General features: G+C 42.3%; 1 protein-coding gene across 4 annotated transcripts in view; it reads right to left on the bottom strand.

The window, feature by feature from the left end:
• Positions 1-23185, bottom strand: part of LOC138304348 (zinc finger protein 84-like) — a 156508-nt gene that overhangs the window by 1210 nt on the left and 132113 nt on the right. For 2 of the 4 annotated variants that reach the window (XM_069244322.1, XM_069244324.1), the window contains one exon: positions 11305-12179. The exons of the other annotated variants lie outside the window; for them this stretch is intronic. In XM_069244322.1, the coding sequence (XP_069100423.1) occupies positions 11542-12179 (638 nt within the window). In that variant the 3' untranslated portion in view covers positions 11305-11541. Of the gene's footprint in view, positions 1-11304; positions 12180-23185 lie in introns of those variants that run through there. 4 annotated transcript variants of the gene reach the window in all.

Genomic DNA, 23185 nt, shown 5'->3' with positions numbered 1-23185 from the left:
CATCACCCAGGTCTATCCATGGAATCTGCCACCCTGGAGAGACTTCTACAATGGTTAGTTAAGGAACCCCAGAGAAACACTGAATCTCTTGATTATCCCCAACCATACCCAAGACGTTTGGGACCATGCCTGCAGTAACTGACATGTGTTATTCTTTGAAGCAGCAACTCTGGATCATGATTTATAGATACTAATACTGCTTGACCTCTATGTTCCAGTTTTTATCATAGTCCACCGGGTGCTGCTCGGTATAGTGAAAAAATGCATCATGGGTACAAACTGGCTAGGGTTCAATAATTTCTAACTAATCAGGCCTTTTTTTGTTTGACACATTACTTTTCATACAATACAAAACAACATTCAAATAACACACTATCTAAAAAAAACAATTTCTAAGTGGTATTATAGGCTGAATCAAAACCATATTCTGTCATTTGTTGTTTCCAGGATGAGTGAGTTTAACCCATTCCAGACAATTATCTCTCAACTTCAAAGCCATTTTACATTACAATTAGAATACATGCTATTGTCAGCTTCATTTATGTCCAAAATCATTCCAGTTTTTAAAGGTTCTTTTCATCAGATGGATACATTAGTGTTGTAAGCACGATTTGCCATATACCTGGTTCAGTTTGTGTTTCATTGTCCTGAAGTTGTGTTTTTCCAGCTTCACTTTCTACCTCAATCATTTTAATTTTGGCCAAGAGCTGGGTTCCATGATAGTTTCCAGTACTTTATATATATGTTCTTTGCATACTTTTACATCTTGGGTGTCAATCGCTATTATTAGGGATCATATTATTCTATCCTTCTTACAATAAATTTATTTTATGGAAACAAATGTATAATGTATCAGTGTGAGCCTTGTATTTTGAGTATTCAATCTACATTGGACATATACTTTCTTCCACCTGTTGGTTCTGGAGTTTTACTAGGACTTACTCCCATAGGACACAGACATCTACGGCTGTTCGGTGTATTGGCTGCTTTACCAAGCACACACTATATAGTTCTCTCATCATTCTACCTTCCTCTTTCAGTTCTAGGAGCTTTCGGATTAATGTGTTTTTCAGGCTGCTTTAGGAAATCCTGTCAATATCTGAGAGGTCACATGGCATATACCAGAACTTGTACTTCGTATTTTCCACTGTGTGCAACATTCAGAGAATCCGAGTGCTTTACCACCATTACAAAAATGTTCTTCTGCAATTAGGGCAGTCTGTGAAGTTGTCTGCTTTAAGTGTCGAGATTTTGTGAGATATAGCACAGTGTTCCAGATACTTAACTGCATTATGCAAGCGTATTCATAACCTTTTGCATATGGAGCCATTTTCACAAGGATTCACAATATAAGAGTTCCAAAAGGTTGTTTATATTTTACTCTAGATAGCAACGGCAATGTTTGTAATTACAATGAGACAATTTCATTCTGAATCAGCTTCATGACCAAATCATTTTCCGAGATCACCAGCTAAGGCATTATATAGCTAAATTATTAGGATAACTATTATGCCTGGAAATCAGATTCCAACATACCTTCATATTCCCTTGATAATCATAGGATTTTCATTGCCACTCTTGCCACTTTATCTCCCTATAATGGCTTTTGTAAAATCATCTTTCCGGCATTATCACTGGCATATTTTGTAGGACATGAAGTATTTGTGATATTATTATAATTCTGACAGGGCTATCTGGTCCAGTCCCTCCTATTTGTTCTATAAGTCTTTATTTATAAACACTCAAAACATGGTACATGTGTTCCAGCACCATACATCAGTCAAAGGTATCAAAACAATATATCTATGATGAGACAAAGTAAATAAGCATATTAGTATCACCCTAGCTCAGCTTAGCAGGAGTATTTTTAGATGTATGTGACCGATACTAATTGTGTGCCTGTTGTGACAACAATTCTGGCCGTAAGCTACATTGCTATATCTGTATGGGGCACACCAAGATGCTTTGCTATTAGGCTCTAGCTCCTCTCTCCTACTGGCTTTTCTGATTCTATGGCATAAGTCCAGGGGCTTACAATTGCCCAGGTTAAAAACCTGGAAGTGATTTTAAATAACACATTTTCACTGAAGGTGTCAAGGGTGTGTTGTGCTTGCTTGTTGTTTCTCTGTCTGGGAGGTCTTGACCCCCGAGGTAAGGGTAATCCCTTTCAGTAGCCACTATACTGGCTGAAGATGAAAAAAAAAAAAGTGACACCAATCAAGAAATCTTTCTGTTGGGGGGAAAATCTCCAAGAAAAGATGAACTGAAGACGAGCCAGCATGAAGACAAACAAGGAACAAAAAGCAAAAGAGAACAAGGAAAGGATACTAACAAGGAACCAACAAAGAGGATAAAACAACACTGATCACGCTAATAAGGAAAAGTCACAGAGACACAAAAGTACCCAGTGGCAAAAATGGTGCAGGAAGTGTCGTGAAGCAAGTTTCAACTAACTGGCCCCTTTTCATAATGGAAGTGGTGATTGAAGGGTAAATGTGATGACCAGGAAGTAAGTATGCCATGTTAGATTGGGCAGACTGTAACCTGCTTTGAAAGGCAGCTGCCATCTTGGATTGGGAAGAATGACTAAGCCCTGTATTCTAGATGGCATCAATGAAAAGCCAAATATTTCCTAATGATATAGGTAATAGTTGCCCATCACTAGAGATTACTGTGATGTTGCGTTTGGAAAAGCCGAAATCAGGTTTTCCCTTAACTGCTGGCAGGCCCGACAACATGACAAAAGCTTATGGCGCTGCATCACAGAGGTAAATGTTTAGTACCCATGCACAGACCCAAAAAGACTGCGAAATTCCTAACACAAGTGTCAAATGAGAAAGGGATTCAAAATATGCAACTGCATTCTCAGGTTTATGAAAATCTTTAACACATATCTACTGGTGAATTCCAAAACCTTTTGATTTAGGAGTGCTTTTTTGTACTGGGAAGGATAAAACACAATTGTATCTGCCAAACTATTTTTAATTTATATAAAGGGAACCTGTGATATAGTGTTCACAAATATATACAAATCCTTTAAAGCCACCTCAGAGCGCAAAACACCTATTTCTGTCAACATGTGTACAAAAGAAATTTCATTTTTCTAAACTGAATTACAAAATAAAACAAGACAAACTAAATTAAAACCACACTTGAATTAAAAAATATATATATACAAATGCTGGAAATAAAGCTACTGTGAGGCAGCAGATTGCAGCATCACGCACAAGTGTGTGGGGAACATTTTCACTTTTTACCCTGTCATTGACACCAGCAGGTCCAGAAAGCAAAAAAAAAAACCCAAAACAAAAAAAACTAGCGGGATTCAAACTGGACAGACAGCTGTAATACGAGCATATGTATGGAAATTACAGTGTTTCTGACATCAGAGTAGGTAACATCGCCACCACAGTGAATATAATAGTTCTAAAGCTCTAAGTGGAGCATGGAACATTGCCTGTGCAGGACATGTGAACCATTTCTGTATGATACGTTGTTACTGTCCGACTCTAAATAAGGGCCTTGGTGTCAAGACAGGAATGAGCTGAAGTATTCTTTCTAATTCTGAAAAGCTAGGACATGGATGTAACATCAGTACACCTAATAAGAGGCTGTAAATGGATTCAGGTTTGTAATATGACACGTTGCTAACAGAAGTGGACTGACAGTCTCTGAATGACAACTGGGAAGAGGTATGTTTGGAACCATAATGACTGGAAAGTAAATTATTTCAGGTTTGTGTAAACAGAGGAATATTAGGCAACTTCCTCCGAGTTAAAAATAGGAGTCAAAGTAGTCAAAGTCAAACTTTGACTCAATAGGAAAATCAGCGATTTTAGTTTGAAAGAAAGGCGGGATGGTAAAAACAATGATTCCCACCTGATGGGCTTAGATGGATCTACACCCCATTCGGGCAACTATGTACCTCCTGAACTAGCATAACATCAGTGCAGCAAACAAACCAGGCATGGATTTGCCCCTCCTCTTTCAGGTTTCTCTTTGAAACACAAACCAGTTACGTCAGAGAGCTCAATACGTTTTCCCCACAGATGATCGGATTGAGGTAAACTCATCTTCACCATCAATTTAAAAGACAATTCATGGTCAAGTCCTACATGGCACGATGACAGTGACTGAGATTGAAATTCTTATTCCCAACACTGAATTAAGGCATGATTTGATAGGGGACCCACTTTCTAGGAGTTCACATAAGATATCACCTTCAGTGATAAAGGTGCAGCCTTCTTGGATTTCATCCACATGATGCTTTCCACTTTAGTCTCTGGGTACTGCTAAACAGGTCGTGTTTGGGTACTGTGCATTATTTGACCAGTGCTCCAGAAACAAATAACTGTTGCTAATTGTCCTAGCAAGTGCAATTGTTCTCTTTTATTTATTACTCTGATGTAGTGCGATTATTATGAAGGATCACAGAAGGTGTTAAAGGGAAACAGCAAGTCTACAAGGTTTATCCCAGTTAAGTTAAGAAGCAACTAATATCAAATATAGCCTTTAAAGCAGCGGTGGCAGCCACTAATGTCAAGAAGGTGGGGGATGGGGGGGTAAATAAAACCCTTACCTTTCCCATCATTTTTCTCTACTCATACTGCCTCGCTTGTTGATTCTCTTCTTGTAGTGTTCCAGCACTCACTAGGACACCTGCATGGGCTCCCCAGCAATCCGGGCGCTGCTTTCATGCTAAACCTATCATGAAAACAGCGTTAAGAGTGGTCTGAGTGGCTTGAACTGCTGCTCAGACACTGCCCTGGGGTCTGTGCAGTTTCTACAGCCCAGCTGTTCAACACAGCCGGGCTGGAGAAACCGAAGTGCGCATGTGTGTTTGGCTGGCCTGAGACCGCTAGCCAAACACACATGCACATTTAGGTGAACTCTCTCCTCCTCCTCCCACCCAACTCCCATGGCCCAGCCCCTCCTCTCACTGTAACTATCGTTTTATTTTTCATCACCTGGCATTTAGCCAGGGGGAATGACGTTCCTCTGCCATTGGGAGGAGACACTCCTACTCTGAAGGTTAGCACATTTGGTAAATGTACACTTGTAGATTTGCCCAAATGTACATTTACTCTTAACACTTTGAAGTGACTTAACTTCTATGGGCAATTCGCTATTTCCATATATAAAGATATCCAAAGTATAAATCTACAAATTAGGGAGGGGCCTAACTATTTATAGCTCAGCACCTTTTCCTCCAAAACCAGTCCTCACTTGTGCATTCATAGTTATCTGTATCCTACAGGAGGATCTTGTTCTTAGCATTTATTATCCTGCTGATAGCTGTATATTGTCCAACTGCCACCATGTGCTTCGAGGAATATCCCCTTTGTCAAGGCACTATATCCTCTTGTCATAAATTCTTCTTGAAATGGGCTGCCCAAAAGCATTAGCGGAATGCAATATCTTGTGTGGCTTGATCAACTAAAATTAAGATAAATATTACTCTAAATCCACTATATTATGGTAATGTGTACATTCCTGCACTGTAGGTATCAGGAATGGTAGGCCACTTGTCAGTATGTCCTCACAGTTAACAGACATTCCTGTTTGGCTGTTTTTGATGTTTTGTGTATCAATAAAGAAGTTTTCTAAATATGCTGGACTAGGAGATGTTATCTTCTGGACAATATTCAACTATCATTAAGACAAGGAATACTAAAAAGAAGATTCTTCTGTAGGATACCGATTATTCCAAAGTATAGACTTAGATAGCCAGAGCCACAGAAACCTGGGGTTGGAGCTATATTTATGAGTGTAAAGTTACTACTAGTACCTTGTTCACCAGGGTAGAGTTCTATTGATAGCAAAGTTTAAGAAAAATTAAAACGTTTTTAAACTTTTAAAAAAATTCTTACATATTTTAAGGTTACATTTGAAACCGTTTATTTAAAAAATTAGACTAAACTATTATTTATTTTTTAATTATACATTTTTGAAACATGAGTAAAAATATATTTAAAAATCAAAATATTTTTTGGTCGCACAGAGACAGGTCGTGCATTTAGTATAGCCCCTACCAAGTAGACAGCCCGCAAGTCCACTGGAGGGAAAACGCTTTGCAAACAGTTGGCTACCAAGGCTGCGTGCAAGAGCGCACCTCCCACTGGCAGAGTTAAGAAGTCTCACTGCTACCAGCCTGCTACCCTAGCTCTCCGGGAGGCCCGCCATTAACAGAAGCCTACTGAGTTACTCATCTGAACACTGCCCTCCCGGCTCTTAGTGCAGGAGATTGCGCAGGACCGATCTATGTTTCCAGAGCTCTGCAGTCATGGTCCTGCAAGAGGCCAGCGAGGCCCACCTTCTTCCCAAACTTTGAAAGGCAAGATGGGGAAGCAGAGGCTTTTTGGGGGCTGCAGCAAGGCACTGGAATTTACTTCCCTGATTTACTACTAGCTTTCAGGCCCATGCCCCTTTCCATAAGGCCTTAAAAACCTGACTTTTCACTGTCAAAATGAAGACTTCAAGGTCACTCGATATCTCATTCCCTCTCTGGCTGATCTACTTCCTTAGGACTAACTGTCATTTGTGCCTTGATGCCTTTGGGCACTTGTTAGCACTTTATAAATCCCTTTCATTTAATTTCAAAATATGTGACATTATTTTACCATTATTTCCTAAGGGGCTTTATTTCAAGCTCCTGCCTCCACTATTTTCTTTGGAAGGGTATTGCAGTGGCCATGTGTGGTGATGGACTAACTCAAGGTCTGCGCTGGAGTACACTGACAACCTTTTTGACTGTGGTAATTTTAGAAGTGCAGCTTGTGAATAGTAATGGGCTTACTTTTTTGTGGGTGGGTGTTTGTCCCTACCTAAAAGTCTCCCTTAAGCCCCCTTACCCGCTGCCATTTTGTTGTAAGTATTCCACATTTTCCAGTTACCACCATGGTCACTTCCACAATTACTAAAACATACTTGCACATTTGTGGAGCGGTCCACATAGAAATGATAACAGTAGCTGAGTTGTAGATCTCCGCATTTAGGTTAATGAATAACATTTTGAGGTATGCTAGTAGTACTGTTGTACTACTACTAAACATACTACATTAGTTTTCAAGTAGGGCACCAAGTATCCTGCTGCTGGAAGGTATTCTCTTACACATGTGGATATGTTGAGTTATTGTGCAGTACCATTTATGGACCTTTCTACTTACTTGATCTCCATATGGAATTTGCATATATGACATACAGCCCCTTTGTGATTGATGGCCAATGTTTTTTTCTTGTTTTATTATTGATCACATACTTCTTAAGCCTAGGCCACACTTTTCTGCATCCACTGTGCCAAACCTCCACTCTTTATTTCTTGAGAGATTGTTTCCGCCATTAGGGCTGAATATTACCAGCGTGCGTTACTAGGTTTGTACAGCCCATTTATGTTCCCTCCTGCTTCAGCACCAGGCCTTGCCCTGATGAAGTCAGATATGACAAAACACATACAGGTTGCATTACAATCAAACAGATATTGTTACACTGGAACCAATGTCAGCAATAATATTAAATGTTTTAACAGTATGTGAAGTGCATGTGACTAATAGCTCCCTAAAAGTGAGCAGTGGAAGTCTGCCAGTCAAGAGGATGCACAATGTGGACAGGGAAAACCATCAAATAAAAAGCAAGCAAATGAGTGTGAAACTAAAGCTAAACAATGGTAAGCAACAGGAAGGCTTTGACCCCCTGTTTTTGGTAAGCCCACAATAGGTCTTTCGCAACCCAACAGCTTGTACTGCTGGGAAGGCTCATATTGATACAGAATTATTGGCTTCACTAACATAATAAAGAATTCATTAAATGACGAGAGTGGTAAAATCTTTGACTTGCACATGAACGCTTCTCATTTTGTTGAATCCTCCAATTATTGCCTTCTTTTTTTCTCTGCTCGAAGCATGAATGGAGGAGGAGTCAATTTCTATGTGTGAAAGTTGATTGCTACTGCTTCAAGATATAGAGGCATGAACTTAATTCTTTTGTAATCTAGAACTGTTTGAGGCAGTCATGATTGATAAGGGGATGTTGTTCCAGTGTCTGGGTGCATGGATGGAGAAGGCATGTTGCTTTTTTCCATTTTTGCATTTCCTCATCTTCTATCTCATGGTGTACTAGCTGTGGGTGTGCCAAGAGCCACCAGAGATGGTGAGCATGTCAATCAGACCTGCAGTGCCACTAGTAGTGATGACTTTCTAAATTATGCAGCAAGTTTGAAAACTGGGAGCGGCAGCAAGGGTTGTCAGTGAAGCTCCATCTGGGTGGGGGTGATGTGGTCCTTTTTTGGGCATGCTACGGCATGCAGAATGCTCTTAATGGGGGCCAGTCTGGAAAATTGTGAATCGGGGCATTCCCACAATCCAGCTGACAGTGTCTGAAGACTTGAATGGTAGTTGTAAAGTTGGTGTCTGGGGGAATGGTTCTGTATTCCACACAACTTAAGAACTCAGTATTTGGGTGGCGCAGAGGAGGCAGGAGGCTGAGGTAGCCTGGATTGAGCAACAGATAGATTTGAGAGGGGGGTCAAGATCAGGTGGAGGGCGAGTAGTGAGAGGGAGGGGAGATCAGGGATTAACAGGTGACAATTAGAGGGAGGAATTAAAAAAAACAGAAAAAGGATCCCATAGAGTGCAGTAGTGGCAATAGGGACAAGGACCAAGAACTGGGATGAGAGGAGACAGTGGAAGGGGGCGGTAGGTGGCATTTAGAAAGGTTAGAGGTGCCAAGCTGGAAGGCAAAGAAAGAGCAGAAAGAACAGAAAAGGAGTGGGTTGAGGAGAGAGCAGGGAAGAGAACTGAGCTTCCAGATTAGGCAGCAAAGGTGCTTTTTCACTGCTCAAATACTTTCAAATCTGGATTGCTGGGGCCCACAGTTTTCTATCATGGTCAAAATGCTTTGCAAATTCTACATATTAGGTTTTTGCCAGTGAGTTTGCTTTTGTACTTAAGTGACATTGGGCCTGATTTATATATTTGGTGAAGAGTGAATGTCGATGGAGTTCCCTGCCTGCCAATATAGTCAACTGTCAACTGCATTTACATGTAGGCGGACATTATGGTTATCAAGGCGGAGACAACTGTCCACACGATTAATCTCCTCTGAGGGTCCAGAGGAGTAAGGAACCTCAGAGCAGTGGCTGTGTGGCTTCCCATGGCAAAGGGAGCATTACTTTTTGCCTTTTCAAAAAGAAAATCCCACTTTGGATTTTCTTTTTGAAATGAGAAAAGAATACTGTTTGCTGCAGGGCTGTGTCCTTCCGTAGCAAACAGTAAAATCTATTGAAAGGAAGCACTGTGAAGGCGGTTCTTGCCAATGCCTTCATAGATGACCGCTAGGTAGGTGGTCATTTATAAATCTAGCAAAATATCTCGGCCTGGCGGATGTAAAGCCCTCTGCCAGGCCAAGGGAGAATACTCTGGCTGCCAGGAAATAAATCATGCCCATTATTTCTTTAGCAAGGTTTTTGACGAAAATAGTTCCACAATACTGCCTTGTGAATTAAATGCAAAATGAGGCACATGTTTTTGTGTTACATAAACCTTTTAAGAATTGGTTTGTGATAAAGATTCAGTGGTAAATAAAGAAACAGTCCTAAATGTAGTTTATTAGTAATTTTCTTTATAATTTACCCAAAATGCATCAGGATTATGGTAGAGGTTAGGGTAAGCAATGGGGTTAGTTAGGGGCTGGCTTCATCCTCACCTAACCCTAAGCTTTAGGAATAGAATCATGGATAGCGTTAGGCCAGTGGGTGAAATTAGGGATGCAGTTAGGGTAAGGGCAAGAGATGGGTTCTAGGGTGTGGTTTAGGTGTGAATTCAGGTTCGGTTAGGTTTCGGAATGAGGCTAGGATTAGATAAATACTGTTCAAATATTTCTAGAGGGTGGATCCCTTACTGCAAAACTTTCAGGATATCTATGTAAAATTATTTGGCATACAATACATCTAATTGGAAGTAATTTACAATGGTTGCCTTTGAGATCTGCCATGGAATGTCTCTCCTGCATTTAAGTTGTCACCCCTGGGTTGGAGACAGATTTAAGAATAAAAGTAAAAGTTACAGTGCACTCATAGTAGCACATTTTGACTTCTTTATCACTGCATGGTAGCATTATATGAAATACTGTACATATAAATCACAAGATGTCGGTCACAAACGTTATAGGCTAAATTTCTTTATGTTACATTTCTGCAGGGGGCTTTATTACATAACACATGAATAACATTACAAGTCACCAAAAGCCTAGCTTCTTGGCGTGATTTTGAATAACATCATTAGAATTGTATCACATTTTTTAAATATGTATGCAGTGACAACTTCCTTTGCACATTTCCAACTGAAATAATTGAAAATAAACTCATGTGCAAAAAGAAGGGCATAAACAATGGGTTTGTGTGCCACTTTTTCTCTGAAACTAAAGACTGCATAAATTATTCCTGTTTATATTAATGTTCTGTGAATTCACCTCATACGTATATCCTATAAATGGACATGGACGTTGCCCCAAGCCATAACAGCCCTGCATTAAGCTATCTGGTCTGCTTTTATCTTAATAAGGTCCCTTGACTAATTTGTCTATGTATTCTATTTTACATATGACCTAGTGACGCTGTCTCACCAGCCCCATGTTGATAAAATAATTCATAAATAACAAAAATACATATACAGAGATAGAAGGATGTAATCAGCCCTCTTTGGCATTTCTATGTTCAACTATCATTTCAGTTTATTTCAGTACACTGCCACATACACGATGGGCAATGGGTCAGCCCACTTCAGCAACTGGCTCAATTATGACAGAACTTTGCCTGAGCAAATTTGCACATCCACTTAAAAAGAAATGTGATTCTGTGCTACGGTTGGTGGGACAATACTTAGCCAATGCGTTTTTCTATCCACTTTGAATCTTTATATCTCTATCTCTCAAATACATATATATATATATATACATATATATATATATATATATATATATATATATATATATATATATATATATATATATATATATATATATATATATATATACGCACACACACACACACACATACATACATATATATATATATATATTTATATATTTTAGTTATCCTTGTGTGTTTATACTAGGCATTCAGGTTGCTGTAATTTAAAGAGTACATTTTTTCATCATTTTTAGTGGGATGAGCATTAAAGCTTAAAACTGTTTACATGCCAGTTTTAATAATGTATGCCTGCTAGAAATGACCTGTGCTGTTCCTTTAAAGATATACCAGTTATTTTTTCAATATTTAAAATACTGCTTGCACGCACAAGGTAACCACACTTAAGTGTCTGCATGTTTTCTTTATTCTTTTTATTTTTGTGGCTTATGCTTCCAATAAAAAGATAACAATTAAACACTGCACCAGCTTGTCCAGGTCAAACCTACTGATTTTGTCAACACTTGTTCTTTATGCCAATATTCACATTACTTTTTGATCAATATAATTTATCTTGCCTTACAGTTTTGGCTGTTTGAACAGTTATGTTCCCAATTTCTTAGCTGATGTCGTTTCTTGGACTATAGCTGTACAGTCCACAAGCCACTATGCATTTTTTGATGTTGATTAAAACCGCTTCTCCAAATGAATTCTTTATTACAGTCAGTACATTTATATGGTTTCTCTCCAGTGTGCTTTCTCATGTGAACATGAAGATTGTATTTCCGATTGAAACTTTTTGAACATAAAGTACACGGATATGTCCTTTCGCCTGAATGTGTTTTATGGTGTGCAAGAAGATGGCTCTTCTCAAAGAAACTTTTCTCACATTCAGTACATGCATGCAGCCTCTCTCGTGAATGTGTTATAGCATGTCCACCTAGTTCATCCATCGTAACGCCACTTTCTTCACATTCAGTAAACTTGTACATAGTCTGGTGTGAATTTGGATTTGGGAGGTAACTGGAAAACTGTGAAATCCTCAGGTTAGTCTCACATTCACGATATGCACTCAGATGGTCTGGCCTAGTGAAACTATTTTCATGCCGAGTGGTTTTCTCTCCTTTCTGTGACCACCCTTCAATTCTAAAGTCTGTTTCCATGTCAGAGTTCTGGGTATCTTTTGGGCGTTTTTTTCCAAAAAATGTTGAACGTGGACTTTTTTCACAATAATATAATGAACCGCCATCTTCTTTTGCTCTGCCCATGCTTTCATTACCTGCAGAATTCAAATGAAAGTCTATCCTTAGCTTTCTACATGCAGGACAGAGTAGACATTGGTTAAATTTTGTTCAAAACCTTAAATCTGATTTGAGATGATGTAAAAATATGACAAACACAACTTTAAGGCAAATTGAACTAAAGACACCAGACATGCATAAATACCAAGGTATATTTTAAGTTTGTCTATCTGATTAAGTAACATTGCTTTGCTAACTCTACCTATCAGAGTGGCAAACTGGTGCATGCTGACTATTGGGATATGTTACATATTACAAATATTCTAAATGGAAAAAAATGAAAACTCAAACTGGCTCCTCTTAAGTTTACAAATTACACATCGATCTTTAATCTACAATTCATGGAGATAATTATGCAACAATCAAGAACACCCCACCCCCCACCCCAATGAACCTCTGGATTCCTTTCACACCTACTAATGCAGCTGGGACCATGTTTGCCATGATTGACACCTGTGAAAAAACTGAAGTAGCCAATATGCATAAAAAATAAGTACTCATTTGCTCAAGCTGTCTGTTGCTTTTTCTTCCATAAATCACCCAACTTTTCCCGACAATCTACCCTCTTTGCTTTTATGCTGATACTTTTTTTCAAGTACAATAAAGATTGTCATGTTTCTTCCTCTGTTGTGTCTGCCAGTAAAAGTCTTTTTTGACAAAGGTTTGCCATGCTGTGAAGAATTCCAGGACCAAAAATTTATTTTCCAATAGAAATGGATTTTCATTTTAAGAGAGACCCTTTTTGGGGTAAGATGCCAGGAATCAGTTTATATTTGTATTGATGTATACTTGGAACCCTTTGAATTGAAGTAGGATACTTAGCAGGTAAGCACGGATGTAAGATCTATATTGGAGGTAATTCACAACATGGTAAACATCTTGCTCATATAGCATTAATGGCTGATTGTCAGAGAGATTATTAAACAGTGCATAACAACCATTAAATAAACCTAATGATGACAGACAGATTTCCATTACAAAGTTAAAGCAGATCAATAGGAGTTGAGAAGCATAATGCAGACAAAGCCAGGTCGACTTGTCTACTGTTAGATTTTCTAGAACCAAAAGATGAAATATTAAATTCTTTGGAACTCTAAGGAAACAGTTCTTAGTGGGACAGTAAAGGTGTCCCATAAACAAGGACGTATCAACCTAAAATATGTGCCCATAGGATAGGCACCCAGAAGACTGGGTACAGATGGAAGATGTAGGCAGTGCACAAGTAGCGGGATGGAGTGTGGCTAATACATGTTCTGGGGAGGGAGGAAGGTGCTGTCAATGAACAGCTTTGAAAACAAGTATATACAATTTATGAGCTCTACTTTAGGTGTAAAGCCAGTCAACTAACCGTTTCTAAAACTAGCTCCTAATGTGCAAGACAGATGGCTGCGTTATGTAAACAAAGGACTTCATAAAATCAGTTTTGCTTCCACAGCTAAATTTAATAGTAGATTTTTTGGTAGTAAATTTATCAATCAAGCAAATTTCTCTTTTTGCCACAGAAACATTTATTTTTAATGCTTCCTTATCTGACCAAGAGATTTTATCAAATACCAGAATACTTTTCTTTCTTGTCAGGTCACAAGAATGGAGAATTCAAAAGTAAAATGCTATAGTCTAGTCCAGACATTGAATCTGAAGTGGAACCCACTATAACTAGCTCCAAGCTGGTCAAACATATTTATGTTACTTATTCTGTAGAATCTGGGGGTATTCCCTTCCACAGTTTCACCTTTGAAATATTTCCCATATCTCTGCAACATCACAATGCTGTAATATTCAGCAGATATACATATTTATGAAGATTTTTCCATGGAGAAAAAGTAGCATTACTTGCTTGTAATAAATTTCTCGAGCATGGGTATTTTCCATAGCTTCATCAACAGTTGATGCAAAAGATACTGAATCCAGCTGCTAATGCATAGACCAGGGCTGGGCCAGAGTGTTAGTGAATTCAATCTAGTATCAGTGAGACACATTAGGCTACATAGTTGGCGGATGAAAAAGCAGGGATATAGCAGGGATATAGCAAACAGTCTTTGTTGCTGACAATTAATTCAGAAATGATGAGAGTGTAGGTCTCTCAGTATCACAGTTCGGAAGAGGAGAGGAACTGACTCTGGTAGTCAGAAATGAATGGGAGTCCAATCCATCCGAACAGGTAGGAAAAAATATTGGGAATGTATTCTTGGCTAGAAGAAAAGATAGGGGGCAATGTGAAAGGAGGAGCCTGGCTTCATACACTGGACATCCTGCAAGGATAACGAAGAGCATGGAGCAATTGAGTTATGCAAAACAATCTGATGAGGACTGTAGCATGCACTGCAAATCCAAAACAATATCGACAGTGGAGTACAGATGAGACTGTGTGGCAGCACTGGAGGCTGGAGGGAAGAGCTTGCATGATGATTGGAGCTGGTTACCGGGACCTGTAGAGATTGAAGCTATGGTCAAAGAAACCTAGATTACAATCTTATTCCCAGGCTTCATTATCTTTGTACTAGTATAGCTGTTTGTACTCAACAGTGAGCAAGAAGCGATTAGGGGTGTGTGCCTAAGAGCCAGGACCTTGATCAGTGGTAAATTATAAGGTAATCTTAATTTCTATGACAGATGTCCATGCTGTAGGATGAGATAGTGGTTTTGGAATTGTTTGGAGGGGGGCTACTTTGTAGTATTTGCCTATGGGTGGCTTTCTAGAGACTGTTGTTTTTGGAAGTTTATCCTCACTTATTTGGAAGATACTTGTGGGGAGACGATAACAGCATGCCACAGACCAAAGGCATTCAAACTTTTGCTGTGAGCACCCCTCCAACCTCCCCTAAGCAAAATGTTTTAAAGTTGGGCCCATCTCCAAAGGTTTGTGGCAAAGACAGGGGGTCAGAAGGGGCAGAGCCAAACGCAGGAGGTACTGCTTATGAGATCATGTCTTGGTCACATTTTCGGTAGCTCATAATCCATACTAAATGTGACACAAAATAAATGCATCAAACAAAAACAGAAACTGGCCAGAACACCCTCCTATCCATTACTGGGGTGGTGCGAGTCCCTCACAGTCCTAGGTTGCAATGCAACTGCATCTAGTGCACTAATGATGGCTGAGGCTCTACATAGCAAAGTATTTCCTGTGCCTCTTTTATCCTTTGCCCACTCTGCTTTGTCATCATTCCAGTCCTGGAACAGCAAACAGGCTCTCTATCTCTTTCAGAAAAAAAATGCTCCAAAACAGTACCCCCTCCCTCCCCCACACCCCCGGTCCTGCAAGGGTGACTTTAGCCCTAATTATAGCAAGGAAAAAGAGAACCCAATGCCCTTTTTGAAAACTTAGTCATGACTGTGATGTAGTGCGCACCTCACACCCATGAGCTCAAGTGCCACTGCACCAGCTTCATTAATGATAGCTACTGGCATGCAAAGTGGACTCTCTCTGTGTTAAAAACATTGCCCCCCATCTTGCCACACCTGCCACCACCATCTCTCTGAGCCCATGCTAAAGTGTTTCCTGCTTCAATTTCCCCTTCCTTTGGCAATTGCCCTATGGCGCAAAGCAACCTTTGCACAGCAATGGTGCACTGGGCCCTTATGTAAGAAAACAAATGATCCACAGAGCCCTGTCCCATCTGCCCACTCCATTGGATCATCACTCCTAGACCAGAGACCCAAAGAAGGCTCTCTGCCCCTTTGTGTAGATAAAAAAAGGAAGACAGGACAGCATCTCGCCCCCTGTTACTTAGGCCCTGCTCCCTGCACAGCAAGGGCAACCTGGGCCCTACTGCTAGCAAGGAAAATGATCCATTTCCCCTTTTAGTAGTAAAACAATGATGGATGGGGGTCAGTGGCTCCTCGCCTTGCTGTGCCACAGCACCTGCTGCCCTAATTGCAATGATGACCCTTCAAAAAAACACAGCAATCCGGTCTGGATCATTTCTGAAAAAAAATTTAAAACCTTTATTTAAGATTTTGTGCAAAAACAACATATAATCAAGCATCAGTAAATGCTTCAAAGAAAAAAAAATACAGAAGCTGTGTTTAAAAAGAACAATTACATAATTCGGCAGTTCAAACGGCATCTAATGGGACTATACATCAAAAAGTTCCAAAAGGGAGGGGAGAGGAGTAAAAAAAAAAAAAAATGAGAGAGGTAGTGACCTCGCAGCCTACAGGAGCCATACACGTAGAAAGGAAAAAGCTGAGGAAGCCCGAAAGGCCCAGGTAGACAATGATGTTGTACCCCATAGCCCAGCCAAGTAGAGATTAGTGTGTTGCAGTGTGGAGATAGTAGTCCCCGGGACAGCCGCTGGTTGGGGGTTCAGCATCAAACGATAGGTCTGAAAAGGTTGCCATATGTCTTTGTGTCATGAAGATGGCAGTTGTAATGATGCATAGACGTCACCAGCAGTGCGGCAGTAGGCCATATCTTGGAGCCAAGCTGCTTGAGTGGGGTGAGTCCAAGACCAACCTACAAGAGGGTATGAAGGACGTCGCAGATTGGATGAGGCTCAGCCGCCTAAAGCTGAACTCGGAAAAAACGGAAGTCCTCATCCTCTGCAACACCCCGTCCGCCTGGGACGACTCCTGGTGGCCCACTGCCCTCGGCACCGCACCGACCCCCACAGACCACGCCCGCAACCTCGGCTTCATCTTGGACCCTCTTCTCACCATGACCAAGCAAGTCAACGCCGTGTCCTCCGCCTGCTTCCTCACCCTCCGCATGCTCCGTAAGATCTTCCGCTGGATCCCCGCCGACACCAGAAAAACCGTGACCCACGCCCTCGTCACGAGCCGCCTGGACTACGGCAACACCCTCTACGCCGGGACCACAGCCAAACTCCAAAACCGCCTGCAACGCATTCAAAACGCCTTGGCCCGCCTCATCCTCGACATACCCCGCAGCAGCCACATCTCCGCACACCTGAGACACCTGCATTGGCTCCCAGTCAGCAAAAGGATCACCTTCCGGCTTCTCACCCACGCACACAAAGCCCTCCACGACAAGGGACCGGAATACCTCAACAGACGCCTCAGCTTCTACGTCCCCACCCGCCTCCTCCACTCCTCTGGCCTCGCACTCGCTGCTGTCCCTCGCATCCGCCACTCCACGGCGGGTGGGAGATCTTTCTCCTTCCTGGCGGCCAAGACCTGGAACTCCCTTCCCACCAGTCTCAGGACCACCCAGGACCACTCCGCTTTCCGGAGACTCCTAAAGACCTGGCTGTTCGAGCAGCGATAACCCCCCCTTTTTTCCCCTAGCGCCTTGAGACCCGCATAAATGTTAATGATTTGATTTGATTTGATTTGAGTGCTGCTGCCCCAATGAAGGGCAATCTGACGTTTAGCTGGTGGCAATGCGAGTGTAGTAAAGCGTCTTACGTTGAACGGCAAGTGTAGTGACAGGAGTGGGTCAAGGGTGAGTGTTTGCCCCATCATTTGTGTCAAGGAGTCATGGACAGTATTCCAGGCGCAGTTCCAGGATAGGTGAGCAAGGTCAGCATGTTTGATGGAGTATTTGGGCCAGAAGTGTGGACAGATGGGATCTAGTTTAGCCAAGGCGTGTGGAGTCATATAAGCGAGGTGTGAACATTTGTAGTGTTCTAGTTTATGGCAGTGATTATTAGAGATGAGTTTAGTTTGTGCACAACAATAATACCATACTTTGTCAGAGAAAGGATGCTTTACGTCTCGTTCCCATGCTTTTCCAACCCAGTGGGTTTTAGTTGAAGAGAAGCACCATATCGCCGGGAGATTAAATAAGAGTTATCCGGGGCCATAATGATCAATTAGAGGGGAGGGAATTATTTTGTTTTTTCTGGGTAAGCTGGTAAGGCCGAGTGTAGTGTGCAGTTGTATATGGTGTGTGGTAAATCTGTCCATGTGAGCAGCATGTAGTGTGAAGTTTCTGGATTTCAGTCAGGTTTCTGGGGAGTCCCTTAGGCAGTCCTGTGGAGAGGGAAAATGGGGAGCCTGCATGTGCTCGGGCTTGAGGTACTTGAGTACAGCATCTGGGTGATACCAAAAATAGGCAACTAGATAAAAGAGATGCAAGTCAGGCGCTGCAAAACCGCCACAGTCGTAGGGTTATGTCAGTGTGTCACAGTGCATGCAGAGGCAGCCCCAGCCCATCGGAGCTTAATGAGTGAAGCTATTATATTAGGCAATAGGGATGTTTAGGAACAAATATGAAAAAAACATGGGAGAACTACCATTTTGATAATAGCTATTCACCCAGCTATTGAGAGCAGAAATTTAATCCAGAGGTCTATCTGTGATGAGTGTTTCGTAATTGCTGGGGCGTAGTTTAGTTGGACTACTTCAGCGCTATCTGTATGAAGGTAAACGCCCAGATATTTGGATGAGTCTTCGCACCAATGTAGAGGGTATTCAAGGGAGCATGGGATAGTTGCATCAGTCAAGGGGAAAAGCTCCAACTTATTCCAATTTATGCTCAGTCCAGAGAAGGTTCCGAATCGTACCACCTCTCTTATCAGTGGAGGAAGGTTAATAGCAAGGTCGGGTATAAACAAAAGAATATCATCAGCAATAAGGAAAGCTAGTAGCCGCTTACGATGGAATCTCAAGTTACGATCCAAATGGCATTCCGGAAAGTAGCACACAAGAGGGTCCATTGCAATGTTAAATAGAAAGGGAGAAAGATGGCATCGCTCACAAGTGCCCTGTGTTAGACGGAAGGGCTCTGATAGTGTGCTGTTTATATGAAGAAGGGCAGTGGGGGATGTAGACAGCAATGTGATTAAGTCCCTGAATACCTTAGGGGTTATCAGTTTCGTGAGGTGGCATGTTGGAAGGACCATTGAGTGAGTTGAACGCCTTTTTGGCACCTGGTAAGCCGCTAATGCTGGGTGATCTGGGGATATTTGATTAATTACTGCAAATACAGTACAGAGGTGGACAACCCCTGATTGTATAGGGGAGACAATTTTCTACATTAGGAGGGCAAGGCGAGTGGGTATAACCTTAGCGAGTATCTTCTTGCCATGGTGTAACAGAGACAGCAGCCTACCAGACATGCATCAACGCAGTGTTTGCCTCGTTTCAATAGCAAAGTAATAACGGCCTCCCTAAGGGTAGAGGGGAGGGAGCCCAGTTGTAGGGATTCAGCATAGACCTCTAATAAATGTGGGGTCTTGTAGGTCTTATAAAAGTCACCTGTGAAGCTGTCTAGGCCCGAGACCTTCGATCCACTCAGTGCGTCAATGGCTTAAGGGATCTTCTCACATGTAATAGGAGAGGCAAGGAAATGTTGGCTGACCTGGCAATCAGGGTCTGTAAGTTATTTTTTCAATCTTAGTGAGATCAGACCTGATGCTGCGAAGGACTCCTGAGTGTTTGGATATACATATTCCTCTCAGGGATGCTTTAAATGCTTCCCAGAGGGTTGAATGTTGCTGCACTGATCCAGCAAAATATTCAACTATAGCGCTGCAAAGTTCAGTGCAAAATACTTCATTGTGTTTATTGAAAAACGCTAGGTCCTGGTGGGTGAGTCAAAGCGGAGGATATGTAGTTTAACTACTACAGTGGAATGGTCGGATAGAGTTTACGGGTGATGAGAAATGTCAGTGAACCACAGGAGTACAGATGGGGTGAAATACGAGTGGCCTATACACTTTCAGAGTTTATGTGATGCCAAATAAAAGGTAAAGTATAATGTATGTGGGTGCCGGGTGTGCCACATATCAAAAGACGGAAAGTGGTTAGGAGATCCGTGAGTGAGTGCCCCCAGCGGGCCGATGGAGTCCAGGCTAGGATAGCAGGTGATATTAAAGTCCCCGCCAAAGGGGATATGTTCCGCGTCAATGCGGTCTACGCGAGTCTGAAGACTGGAGAAGAATTCCAGGAAATCCGTGTTGGGGGCACAGACATTGGCTGGTAGGTCCATAGTACTTCCCATTTTTCCAAGTACCAGTAAGTACCTCTCTTCAGAGTCAGAGTCAATGGTGCGGCATACGAAGGGGACACTTTTATGAATTAATATGCTAACACCTTGTGAGTATGAGCCCCACTGCGAGGTATAAGAGTGGTCAGCACTGCGTGTTAAGTTAGTCTCCTGGAGGAATGCCAGTTATATCCCAGGTCTGTTGCAGTAGGTCAGAATCTGCCTTCCTTTCCTAGGATTGTTGAGTCACTAATGTTCCAGGTCATGCATGTCAGGGCGCAAGCAGGGGCATTACTGTTGTGTAGCATCGTGGTGTAAGTAGCATGTGTATAATGGATAGATAAGTTGAACAGCCTAAAGGTAATATAACCTAACAAATGGCAGCTTTTGAGAAGGCGCAGACCTAAAATAACTCATTTCAACTCCCCACCCACACAAGTAAGTTAAAAAGCCAGTGAATCCCAAACAACAATTTGAAAACCAAACAAGTAAACATGTTGGTGTACACCTTAGGGGAGCAGCAACACTCCAAGTGGGGGGTGCGTTCAATTACAAAGCAATGGTATAGCAGTGCAAGTGTTCATAGGCAAGTTTAGTAGGGTAGTATCCAATAATCGTATGAAGTCATCAGTATGAAAGCCCCAGGGCAGGGTAGATGTCAGGTGCAGTCTTGAAGGGGGCCTAAATGTCGAGTATTTAGGGCAAGTGAGGATCCTTTGTAGCCAGTGGAGAAGAGGCGCAGAACCGGAGGACAGTCGGCAGCACCGTGGAGACACTCCCGACTTATGCTGTTTGCAGAAGAATGCAGATTTGGCAGGATTATTGAATAAATAGCGCTAACCATCCAGTTCTACATGTAGCCGTGCAGGGTATAACATGGCATAGAGGAAGCCACAGTTCTGGAGTATACTCTTAAATTCAGCATACTTACAATGTGCCTCCTGAAGCCTCTGTGTGAAGTCCGAGAAGATAGAGATAGTCATGTCGTGGTAATGTAGGGGCCCCTTTTCCCGGGCCAATCACAACGCTGTGTCTCGGTCTGAGAAATTGAGTAATCTAACAATTATGGGTTGCTGGGGGCCCCCGGAATGGAGTGCTGTCCAGGTGTTCTGTGTGCCCACTCCACATCAAGGGTGCCAGTGAATGGATACCCTGACAAACAAGTCCACTAGCAATTGTTCTACGTAGCTATCCATGCAGCCAGTGTTTGTGGTCTCTGCTACTCCTGTAATGTGAATGTTACTGAGGCACGATCGTGCCTCCAAGTCCTCATTTTTCATGGCTACTGTTTTAACAGGCGTTCCACTATTTCTAAGCATTTTTGGATATCGTTGTGGGCATCCTCTACTTCGGATTTTTGGCATTCTGTCCCGTCTAGTCTGGTTGCATGGCGACCAATTCAATCACTCATGTGGTCAAGCCTTGCGGTAAGGGAGTCAAAGCGCAAGTCAACAGCTGGGAATCCCGCCCTGAGTTCAGCCATGATCGCAGCTGTTGCAGCAGCGGGTGCACCAGCATCGAGGTCTTCTCCTCCCAGTCCCTCCACATTGTGCCGCCTGGGGGTTTTGTTAGACTCAAAGGATAACTGTTTCAACTCTTAGGGTCGCTGCGGCCCATGATGTAACCTTTTAAGGTAGGTCAGTCGCGAGTCTAAGAAGGGGATACAATAGTTGGTGACCCAATGGGTGTATGTGATGACGCACGAGGCAGAAATGGCCACATATAGTATTTACTTACCAGTTTGCGGAATCAGTTTTTAAAGAGCTGAGTGTGATGAAGTTGTAGCTTGCTCAGTCACAGCTCAAATCCAGGTGCAGCAGGCAGTGTGAGCTTGAAGAAACAGATTGTAATGTGTGTAGGGAAACATGCTGAAATTAGCAGTAGCAGGTGGCCTGCAGAGAATGCGCAGTGGTAAATAAGGCAGCGATTTTGACAATAAGTATCTGTTAACAGATCACAAGATTAGCCTCTTCTATAGCAGGATATTAGGTAGTTATATATGACACAGGCAAGGCTTAAAATCTAGGTGCAATCAGGCCATGTGAAGAGTTCAAGTGAATGGAAGATAATACATTTAAAATAACATGTTCAAAACAGCATCCTGTGATGGGCAGCCTGAGGATATATCAGTCAGCAGCGTAAGTAGTTGTGCCCAAAAGTGGATCAAATTAAATGCAGATGAGTCGAGGCAGGTGGTACAGGCTGCTGGAGCGCACATCGCACAGGTCCAGCTACCGTCCAGAGCACTGCAGTCCCAGGCCGAGTGGTGAGTGCACCCTTGAGCCGCCTCAGCCCGTAAGGTGATGCACGGTTCTGGGTGCCACATAGAGCTGGCCACAGGCGCGAATGGGCAGTCCGCCACAGTTCGCCGGGAGCAGGGGGGCAAAGCAGCATAAGGGCAATATTTGTCCCCAGGGAAAGACCTGAGGGCACTAACACCCAATCCACTGCGTACAGCGCCCCCCTCGCAGGTCACCACCTCGGTCCCTGTAGGCTGCAGCCCCACCCTCATTCTCCTCTGCAACCCCTGTCGCCATGGCGCCTCCAAGAGCCGCGTCAGGCCACAGGAGCTGGATTCATGCGCTGCAGCAAGCTCCAGTAGTGCGTCATGGGCATTTCGGAAAATGCAGGTCTCAGGCTCTTCAGGGAGGTAACAGAGAGTGAATAAGGGGGCTTTAAGGCCAAGGGGTGCCTGCAAAGTGTGGTGATGGTTACCGATTCCCCTGGAGCTTCATGACCGAGCGGCCATCTTAGTGGATAGTCAGGCCATGCCCCCCCCCATCATTTCTGAATTTTAACAAGCATTGGCAAAGCCGATACAGCTTGCCTTTGCGCAAGCTTCTATTTTTGTTTTTTCTGTTCTACAGTAGTTGTGTAAATAGTACGTGTAATTTGTTTGTGTTGCTAATATATCTTTTTCATGTTTAGCCGATTAAGTGATGTCTGTTGTATGTAGTGAGTTTGAAAATACATCCAAATATTGACATTGCCAATAGATCGCATATTGAAGACAACTATTGGCTTTGCCAATGCTTGTTTGGTAAAGCAATCAACAGTGCAGTTTTGGGAAAAAAAGAGCTGTGACTGCAA

The sequence above is a fragment of the Pleurodeles waltl genome, chromosome 7 (assembly GCF_031143425.1).
Source record: "Pleurodeles waltl isolate 20211129_DDA chromosome 7, aPleWal1.hap1.20221129, whole genome shotgun sequence".
Classification (NCBI taxonomy): Eukaryota; Metazoa; Chordata; class Amphibia; order Caudata; family Salamandridae; genus Pleurodeles; species Pleurodeles waltl.
This window is presented reverse-complemented; position numbering and strand designations above follow the sequence as displayed.